General features: G+C 45.5%; 1 protein-coding gene across 1 annotated transcript; it reads right to left on the bottom strand.

Annotated features, from left to right (window-relative positions):
* Window positions 1–358: 358 nt before the first annotated feature.
* Window positions 359–1,881, bottom strand: Gcnt2 (glucosaminyl (N-acetyl) transferase 2 (I blood group)). Its single transcript, XM_059262631.1, has one exon. The coding sequence runs from the start codon at window positions 1,283–1,285 to the stop codon at window positions 359–361; it is 927 nt and encodes a 308-aa protein (XP_059118614.1). The 5' UTR covers window positions 1,286–1,881.
* Between the last annotated feature and the right edge of the window lie 9,263 nt (window positions 1,882–11,144).

Consider the following 11,144-nt stretch of genomic DNA (forward strand, 5'->3'; position numbering starts at 1 on the left):
GGGTGAGGACTCTACACTGTAGTCTACAGGTTCCAGGGCCCCATTGGGTGATGAAAACCTGTGGATCTAAGTCCTTTATATCAAATGGTGCAACATTTTCATATGACTATGCACACACATCCTCCTGTATATTGATATGTTCTCCTCATGACTTGTGACTCCTAACTTGGTGGAAATGCCATGTGATAATTGTTAAATTGCATTGTTTAAGGAATCCTAACAAGAAAGTTTATATATACTCACCACAGGCACATTGTTTTTAAATGAATATTTTCTATCCAAGGTGGGTTGAACCCTGAAATGCCGCGCCCATGCATAAGGAGACCTGTAGGCATTCCTTTGCATGTAACATGGACTCTCACATACCTGGAATCCTATTGAGCGTCACCCAGAAGTGCTCATCAGGACTGAAAGTGTCTTTGGACCAATGGAGCAAATCAACTGCCCGGGGGTCATGCAGAACGAAGTTGGCAAACTCTCTCGATAGAGCGACATAGGCAGAGCCAAAGTAAATGGTGAGGTTGTGAGGAGGTGGAGGCTTCAGTGTGGTGGTTCTAATGACATAGGAAAGCTCTTTGCTCAGGTGTTCCCGGTGAACATACTTGGTCCTTCCGATTGCGTGAGCTGGAGGCAGCACCCCTGGAGTGAGATTCTTCCCCTTAAGCCCTTTCAGGTACTGAACTATTTCCTTGTTGGTTTTCAGGGGAAAGTCCTGCCCACAGGTGTTGATGGCATATTTCCAGGGGACCTCAGAAGTGGACAGATCTTTGATGCAGTTCAAGTCAGCCTGGAGCCGGGAGATCCCACCATAGACCACAGGTTCCATCTTAGAAGCCATAAAGGCATTGGGGAAACAGCTCACTAACTGTTCCACCGCACCTTTGAATTCAGCTGTTGCCTTTTCGTCCACATGAACACAGTAGACATTTTGAGGCATAAAGATAGCCCTGAAGAGCCTTGCAAAGGTGTCAAAATTATGATGGATGACCATGACATATGCCAAAGGAAATTCGACCTCTTCCTGAGATAAAGGGGCTGTGATATAGTGGCTTTGGGTCACATATTCTGTGCAAGAAGGCTTCTCATGGATCATCAGTTTGTTTCTCCACAGGAAAGAGGTTTTCCCGTTGATAAAGGATGTGCACACCTGAGTCAGCATCACAGAGTCTGAGATGTTCAGCTTCTGGTAGCTTTGATCTCCCCCAAAACTTAACACGTAGAGCACAATAAAAACGATGACGGTAGTCACAGAGACTATGAAGGGGTAATGCATGGACGGAGGCATGCCTTACAGAGGGGCGAGATGTCAGCGCCCATCAAGCTCTGCAAATCCCTTCCCAGACTTACTTCTTCCTGGGAGCTCTGGCTGTGGTGTTACATGCTCCAGTCACTGTGAATTCCGGCCGTTTCATCTTCCCCAGCCCAGCTGCGGGCTCTCTCCTCAAGCCGATATTAGAATCTGATCCCGCCTCTCTAAAAACCTCCTTTGTCTAAATCCCAGCAGCAGGTTGCCGGAGCCCAGCCTTTTCCTCCTCTTCCTTTGGCCTCCCGGTTTGCATCTGCGGGCTGTTTTCACTCCCGCTGGTACTTCTTTTCCAGTTGGGTTTCTCACCTCGCCTTTCGTTCTTTTCCCTCAGGGGTTTCTCCTAGCTCTTCGCCCTCCTGTTACAATCACCACAGCAAAAGCCAAAGTTGAAGGGATGAGCCGGGCTAGGCGTGCGGCTTCCTGCCCTCCTCTACTGTCTCTCTCGCCTGCTCTGTCGCCTACTCTCCGGGGTGTGCCAGCTTAACAACCCAGGGGATCTAACACAGCCTCCGTTCTGTTAGCTGCAGTTTCAGGAGACCCGGCTCAAATGACACACTCTGAAATAAAAGCACACCTCCTCCATCCCAGCTCCATTGTAATGTTTTCTGGCCCCACCCCACCAGTTTCCAAAACAAGAGTTCCCAGGGGGAGGAGTTCCGGTCCTAGGGGATCTGACACGGCAGAGGTGGGGGGAGTGACTTTGACACGAACCCCTCTCCTCTTACTCAGGCATCTCCTCTGGTGTTACAGAATGTTGGGGTCTAATGAGCAGGTAGTGAGCTATACCCTCTAATTCAGATGAGACCTGAAGGCTTCGCAGAAAGGAGCTTGAATCCTGGTCAGAAACGACGTTCCCATCAGCATCTAAACAGGGTTGAGGGTTTAACCATCTCTATCTATTCTTCCATTTTTTCTATGACTTTACATTAAAAAAACAAAGTGAAAACAGGGTCTCCAGCAATCCAGGTTGGCCTGGAACTCACTATGTAGCAGAGGCTAGCTCTGAACTCCTGATGGTCCTGACTCTACTTCCCAAGTGCTGGCTCTCACCCACACCCAGCTTTCCATGACCTCCTTTATATGCAATCTTAAGCATCCTCTTGGCTGCTGATTGCCTTTCCATTTTCCTTTACATTTGTCTGCATTTCACAAGGTAGAGTTTTCATTGACTTCCAGTGGAAAATGAGCTTTTGTTCTGTCCTGTGAAGACAGAGTGCTCTTCAGGGCTCGTTCTGCCCCTGGAAGGTCTCTGTGGATAGACTGGAACACCATGTGGAGCCCTTCCTACAAGTAGGAACTTGAGATTCAAAGCACCCAGACTCCAGCCCAATGGCAAGTCCTGTCCTCAGCTGGAGTTTCACTCTTCCCGCTTTTACTATTTACATGTTTTGTTTTTCTGCTTACGGATTATTTTTCTTTCCCGCTTACTAAACTCTTTCTGCACCTGCCTCAAACAAATGTTCTGAGGAGCCCTCCCCTGGGTCTTTAGTTCAGCCATGAAAGAAAACGCAGCCATTTCATCAAGCAGCTCCCTTCCTTTCCAGGGTCTTCTGCGGTGAGGTGCAAAGGACAGTTCACTCTCTGGCCTCATCCTTTTTCCAAAAATAACACTGTTAAATATTAGGTTATTACGTCTGCTGTGTCTAAACAACAGAGGGTAATTTTGGCATCAGTAATTTCATTTTGGCAAAGCCTTGTGGCTTAGAATGAATACTGAAATTGTTGCAGCCTGACAAAGCACTCGGTATACAGATACATAACTTAATTAGGGTAACTGAATCTGTTTACATTACCCTTTCCAACCGGCCAATAACATAGAGGTTCAGATTTACACAGACTGAGGGGATAAACATTAATGACATTACTGTATTAAGAAGTACAGATACCGCCGGGCGGTGGTGGCGCACGCCTTTAATCCCAGCACTCGGGAGGCAGAGCCAGGCGGATCTCTGTGAGTTCGAGGCCAGCCTGGACTACCAAGTGAGTCCCAGGAAAGGCGCAAAGCTACACAGAGAAACCCTGTCTCGAAAAACCAAAAAAAAAAAAAAAAAAAAGAAGTACAGATACCGACTAAAATAAGAATTACCATAAATGAACTTAATCCGGTGCCATGCCGATGATGCTGTTTACACATTCAAAAATATAGCTATTGTTCCTCTTGTGCCTGCTCTTGGACCAATTTCCTGGATTAAAAGTCCTTATAGGAGAACATTTTACAAAACTGGTTACTGTATTAGAGGATGCCTGTTGCCTGTCACTTCTCCTTCTGAACAGGCTGCAGTCCAGCCTGCTTATCCCGAATGGACGCTGTGAGCTTTTTGCTATTGAGATGGGATGCCTCAGCCTTCCCTACCTGCCTTTTCCTACAGTCAAGAACAAAGCCGATACTCATAGGCTTAGCAACCATGCCCCTGGTCCTCACTTTGGAAGCAATTACTCCTGAACTAGTCAATTAATCAGGCTAGACATGTCTTTCCTTCCCTGGGGCCATCTTAAAGATATTCTTTGTGCTGCAGACAGAAGAACACTATTGTGTGGTGAACACTATTCTTTTCGAGGGCTGAGTGTGTAGCTCAGTGGTAAAGCACCTGTTTAGTACCCGTAAGGCCCTGGGTTCAATACCTGGTACACCAAGGAAAACACACACACACACACACACACACACACACACACACACACACAGTTATTAAGATATATAGAACACACCTCCAAAATACAGAGAGTATTATTTATGTGAAGCAACAGAAGACTTGGAAACTCCCATAGTCTTGTTATCCCAGCACTTTAGAGATTAAAGCGGGGAGAATGGCAAGTTCAAGGCCAGGCTGGGCAACTTAGTGAGACCCTATCTCAAAATAGAAATAAAAACAAATACTTTTCAAAAAGAGAGAGGAAAAATGAGAGCATAGTGAAATGCAGTTTTAAAATTTTTTAACTGTGGCTGGAGCTTCAGCTCAGGGGTATCAGGTAGTACACATGCTGCTCGAGGCTCTTGGTTCAAACCCCAGCACTGAAAAAAAGATAGGAAAGAAATGAAAGGCCATCAAAGGTGAAGGGAAGGACTGTCCTTTGGGCACTCAGCACCTCTGACCTTCCCTTAAAGGAGGGACAAGATAGAGTTCACCTGACCCTGCAAAACCCAGAGAAAAGCAGGAGAGGGGCATGGTACTCAGAAAGTTGCCACTTGCCCCACCCAATCAACTGTAAAGGAGAAAAGACAGGGAGGTTATGCAAAAGCAAAACAAACAGTTTTGGGCTTAATCCTGTTGCCCAGAAGTACACAAAGGATCAAGTGCAGGAACACCTCCAGGCAAGCCAGGGCAACTAGTGGAAGATTTCTGGCTTCCTCGTGAATCTTTCCTCTGCTGAGCTGCGGTACTGACGCACTCTCCATTACGCTTTCATAATTGTTCTGGGACTTGGTTTTCATCCCCAATTAATCATTATTCTTTACTCGGGGAAGAGCTTGAGAAGGCACAGGATCATACAGAAGCACCAGATTAGTCAAGTTAAATAATAGCAAAAAGGGCCCAGGAAGCTTGGCTGGGAGAGGACTGACTGAAAATTTAAGGTCATTGCATCGAAGGGTCAAGTTATCAAGGTAACAACATGAGGTGAACTTGAATCCGTTCTTGAGCTTCTCTTTGGAAGGACGTTTTTACGTAGTTTGCTTTGAGGTTTGGTTTGATTTTGTGGCAGCGCCTTTATGAATTGCCCAGACCAGCCTAGAACTCTTGATGCTCCTGTGTTAGCCTCCCAAGGGCTGGGAGTACAGGCATGTGCTGCCATGCTTGGCTCTGCAGTTGGCTTTGTTATGGAAGCAAGTAAAAAATGACTCAGGGATTCCCTCTTCATTTAAAATGTAGGGATTTGGTTTTCACTTTGAAGGAAGCTGAGAAGGTAAAGGACTTAGACATCCCCATTTACTCTGTCTAACCAATTAAGTAACTCCATCCTGGGTTGGCTGATGGTTTAGAAATGATGCTTTTGGTGTATGTTTCAATAGTGATGATCATGGCGTCACTAAAGTGAAGGAGGATGACATTTCCAAAGCCCATCTTTCACCAAAACAACAATTCTTCCACAACTCCTACATCTTCCAATGGGGTCCTCTAGGGAAAACCTTCCTCCTGGGGCCAATCATTTTGCTTTCTATTTCTTTTATCTAATTAACAACAGAAGAAGTTGTTGTCTGATCTGCAGAGCCCAAAGCATTATTTAAAATTCTTGTCTCAGTGTGGGTCCGGGCATAGCTAACATGCAACCCTTCGAAGGCCCCGGTGGTCACCAGTCCATGGCATCCTGCATGAGCTGGAGGGAACTGCACCCAATGTTGCTGAGGCAAAGGTTGATCACGAAGACTCTTTCTGGCGGCAAGATGGTTTGAAGCAAATACTTGCAAAATGCAGTTTACAGTGCATCCAGATGGACTCATGTTAAGGTGCACGCAGTGACAGGATTGCTTTTAGTAATCGGAAACAATAAGATATTGGCTTTGGGGGCTTAGAGAATGACAGGGTCCCAGTTTGTAGTCCAGGTTGGCTGACCTGGAGCTCACTCTGAAGCCCTGACCAGTCTTGAATTCGTTCTCCTGCCTCAGCCTCAGCTTGGTAACATCTCCTGACTCTGAATCATATTTCAAGATGTAACTGACAGTCACTTGTAGAGATTAATTGTTTAACCTTGGGAGGGTAACAACTCCTTAATTATGTTGCCAGAACAAGGGTTCTACCAAATTGGGCGTGTCTGTAGCTGTGGGGTAAGGATGGAACCAAAGAGTGGTTTGCCAAAATTTGTCCCCATTGCCTGGGATTGGGGTGGGGGGTGCTAAAATCCAAGATAGGATTCTCACCCCAGGAGTTCAGTAGGTACCAGGGCAGTCAGATGATTTCAGTCCTAGATAATGATGGTCGTGCAAATCCCTGGAGCAAAGTTTGAGAACCCATGGACCAGAGACCAAAACTCCTTGATTCCCTACCTCCTCCATGGTCGCATCGGACTTCCTTTGCTATTACTGAGTAATATGCCATCAGAAAAAAAAGTTTGGGGATTAAAAAATACCGCACTATGTAGAAAAAATTAGCATGAACTAAAATGATAGGTAACCTGATCCTTACAGCAAAATTTATCATGGAAAATGAATGGGAGGAGTGGCTGTCCCAGAGTATCAGTAATGTAAGATGTTGGTCCTAGGGTATCCTCTGCTCCAGACCAGGATACCAAAATCTTGGATGCCCATGTCACTTATGGAAAAAAGACTTAACATTTTGCATATACCCTATGTATATTTTAAAACCACCTCTAGAGGACTTCAAATACCTAGTGCAATGTAATTGATGTTATATATAAAGAGTTGTCACGCTTTGCTATATAGAGAACAATGACAAGAAAAAAGTCTGAACACGTGTAATACAGATGCCATTGTTTTCAAGACAAGGTCTCATGTAGCCCAGGCTGGCCTTGAACTCACTATGTAGATGTAACCAACCGTCTTATTAAATAAGAAACACAGAGCCGATTCAGAGAAGAAAGCCAAGAGGTCAGAGCTAAGAGCCTTACCCTTCCTGCTTCACTATATAGCTGAGGTTGATCTTGAACTCCTGTTCTTCCTGCCTCTACCTCCCAAGTACTTTACAGGTACATACCACCACCCCCAATTGCCAATATTTTTTGAGGGAATATTTCCTATCTGAGGTTTGTTGAATCCATGGATTCAGAGCCATGCTATGACAGGCCAACCACACAAAGAAGCATGTGAGAAGTCGAGCATGCAGACATACGGCTGCCACTGAAATGAGAGAAACCCTAGTTACAAGCCACTCATCCCCCCCTCCATGCGTCTCTGATTACCATGTGCAGTGGCTACCCTTGTGTGTGATCCGCCTTCACAAGCCGTTGCGAAGGAGACCTTCACATACATTGCTGTGTGGAACATCTAGTCTTTCTGAATTAGGGAGGAGGGATGTCTTAGAAAAGAATTAAAAAAAAAATAAAAACACAAAACTGGCTGGTGTGGAGCTCAGTTGATGGAGCACTTGCAGAGTACATGGGAAGTCCTGGGTTCAGTCCCTAGCCCCACATAAACCAAGCACTGGTCATTCATTCCTCTAATCCTAGCACTCAGACATTGGAGGCAGGGGCATCTGAAGTTCAAGGTTGTCTTATCAGAGCCTAAGGATGTGACTCAGTGGATAAAGTGCTTACCACCCTAGTGTGAGGACAGGAGTTCAGTTCTCTAGCACCAGCATCAAAAAGCCTGGTGGGCACCACAGCCCGTCTTTGACGCCAGAGTAGGAAGCACAGTGGTAAACTGGCTCATAGACTGGCTGCCTCTTAGAGCTGCAGGTTCAGAGGGACCCCGCCTCAGCACCTAAAGCAGAGAGTGATGGATGAAGACTTTTAACGTCAACCGCTGGTCTGCACAGGTACCCACACACGTGTGAACATGCATACACGTGCTTGAACACCACACACACATGCACGTAGAAAAAAGTGTGTGTGTGTATGTGTGTGTGTGTGTGTGTGTGAGAGAGAGAGAGAGAGGGGGGGGGGTATTAATGAAGATGTGAGACAATGAGAACTAGGGAAGGGTAATCAGTGCCTGTTGGAAAAATTGACAGTAACCCAGCAGTCTGCAAGGAACTCACTCAGGAGAAAGATACTTATTTATCAAAGGACATAGAATTCAGGAATTTCTACAAACTTGTGACTCATACTTGACCCAAAGTAAAACAGTCAAATGCCTGCTAACAGTTATTTCACAGTGCATTGCTCAACCCTGGCACGGTTGACACCCAGGGCTGAAATGCCTCCTAAGTGCCTGTGTGTACAATGTGGGATGTCTAGAGGCAATCCTGTCCTCCATTCTCCAGATTCCAGCAGTATCCTCTGCCTCAACCTCCAGCTGTGACCGCCACAAATGTCTCCAGGTCCTGTTCCTTCTCTGTATTTGGTAATGAGAAATCTTGAATATAATTCAACAGCCTATCATGAAAAAAAAAGTAAATTTCCTGAACACAATGTAGAGCCCAAAGTGCCTGCCATGCTGTATATTTCTATTTCTATATGAACACAAATAGGTGAATGTCACCTGTGCTGTTAAACATGCGAGTATCCAGTGGAGTGTCACTCACAGGAGTGTGCGGCATCGTACTGAACATGTATGCATTCTTCAAACATGCATGAATGAGTGAATGATCCCCATTCTGAAACAGACACTTAGAACTGCTTTTGCTGTTGACTCTTTACACAGGCGTACACATGGCTCAGAGCTGTCTCGTTTACTTTGGTTAAAGGCAAAGACGTAAGTCATGGTCCATAACTGTTCCTTCTGAGTCACCTCGGATTCCCTGAAGAGCAGAAACAGACACCTCCATGCCAGATGAGGACAACTGTCTCCTATGACAAGGCTGCACCCTGGAGCAGAAGGAACCATCTCTCAAGAATCAGAATGATGTGGTAGTTTGAATATATTTGGCCCTCATAAGTTCATAGGGAGTGGCACTATTAGGAGGTGTGGCTTTGTTGGAGTGGGTGTGGCCTTGTTGGAGGAAGTGTGTCAGTGTGGGGGTGGGCTTTGAGGTTTCCTATGCTCAGGATACCTCCTAGTGAGTCTGTTGACTTCCTGCTGCCTCCTGGTCAAGGCGTAGCCAGCTCCATATCTGCCTGCATACTACCATGCTCCCTGTCATGATGATAATGGACGGAACCTCTGAAACTGTAAGCCATCCCCAGTTAAATGTTTTCTTTGTAAGAGCTGCCATGGTCATGGTGTCTTTTCAGAGCAGTGAAAACCCTGAGACAAATGATGTCCTCAACTGATGACAGCCATGGTGATGAAGACTTCTTCAGGCCGCCTTACAGAAGCAGAGCAGAAAGCATTAGCCTGACCACGGGGACTGGGATGGCAGAGTTAGCGCACCCATGGTCCGCTGCATCCCTTCTTTCTTTACATAAACCTAAATTTCCTATCAGGACCCTGAAGACTGATTTCACTGGACCCCTCTGTCCATTTCTATGTGGCTATGTTGAAGAAATCCCATCGTCCACTCTTCATTGTCTGATTTTATCATCATTTGGGGTCCTGCTGTGGCTCCTAGGGCCTTGGATTTTGCTCCCAAAAACTCAGTTACATTTCTTTCCCCAGAAAATACTTTTAAGGTTAGTGGGGGATCAAGAGCCCCCTTTAAAATAATTAATACCTGTGGATACCCTACAGTACCACATCCCAGATCATTCTCCATGAAGGACCATTCTTTAGGATCATTCTTCCTAAAGCAGGGACCACTCAGGGTTTTTCTACGCTGGTTCTTTTGACACCAACCACCTAGCTATTACATAGCTGTCACCTCCCTTCCAGTGAACAATGTGAAGCAGAAAAACAGTTAAGAATATCAGGAGGTTAACAGTCCTAAAGGACACTCTGGGAACAGAACAAGGCACTGGCCCTTTAAGAAAGCTGGATTCTAGATTATGTAAGGAGGGGGAGGGAACTCAAAGACAGCCTGATTGATGGTAGAACAGGAGCCAGGAAATATACGTGGCCTTAGTAGCAATTATAGCCCCCACTTTCCTGACGAGAAAACTGAAATTCAGAATGCTAGGTCACTAGTGGGATATTAGCAAGCTTGAAAGTCATGGACGATGGACCTTTAGCTTATAATCAGCAGCTCGTAAAACTGTTAAGCCCTGCTCAGAGTTACTCCATAATGAGGAAAGGTGTGACTTGGAGGCTGCACACCACTCTGCATCACTCCATTTGTCTCCATTTTGAGCACAAACACAGAGGCGGGATGATTGTATCTCATTGTACACATAGACACCACACCTGCCCAGCACCATCCATAAGCATAGATCAACAAATGATGTTCCTAAAAGTACACTTATACAGTTAGCAAGTAGATTGGGTTCATATGAGCATAGGAGTGTATAGAAACCAACCAACTAACCAAACCCCCAAGAACCTCCCTGTGGTGATATTTCATGTGTGCACCCTAATAAAGCTTATCTGAGGATCAGAGGACAAAGCCAGCCACTATAGTAAACATAGAAGCCAGGCAGTGGTAGCAAATGCCCTTAATCCTAGCATTTGGGAGGCAGAGATCCATCTGGATCTCTGTGAGTTCAAGGCCACACTGGGAACAGAGCCAGGCATGGTGGCACACACCTTTAATCCCAGTGCTAGTTAACCATAGAGGTCTGGAGGTCTGTACAGACAGACAGGAAGTGATAGAGCTGGATAGAGAGAGGAAAATGATGTAGCTGGGTGGAGAGAGGAAGTAAGATGGCAGGGCACAGAAAGGATATAGGTGTGAGTATACAGGAAGTGGCTCTCTCTCTCTTTGGCTGAGGATTTCCTAGAGATAAGAACATGGCTGGCTTCTTTCTGCTTCTCTGATCTCTCAGTTTTCACCCCAATATCTGGCTCTGGGTTTTTTTTTTATTAATAAGTCAGCCAAGCATTTACTACTAATATTAAGTCTCCATGTCAACTATTTGGGAAGCGGCTGTTAGTTATTTGGGAGGTGGTCAAGCCAGTGGTCAGGACAGGAAAACTCCACCTACACTATGTGCAGTGAGTTCCCGTTGAGTCTGAATTAGCTGCCTCTGCTTCCAGGAAGGCTCTCACAACTCCTTAAACTTGTCTGCAGACCTCTTTGATCCTCCTCTATTCATTGTATAATCCACATATATCCACATATATAACTATAATTATTGAATGATATATAATGTGTGATCTGATCATTAATATCAACAATTGAGATTACAAACTAAGAACTTGTGTTTGCCAGTGGCCAGCCATCAACTGAAATTGGGACTATCTTGCCAAAGAACTGAT

The sequence above is a fragment of the Peromyscus eremicus genome, chromosome 5 (genome assembly GCF_949786415.1).
Source record: "Peromyscus eremicus chromosome 5, PerEre_H2_v1, whole genome shotgun sequence".
NCBI lineage: Eukaryota > Metazoa > Chordata > Mammalia > Rodentia > Cricetidae > Peromyscus > Peromyscus eremicus.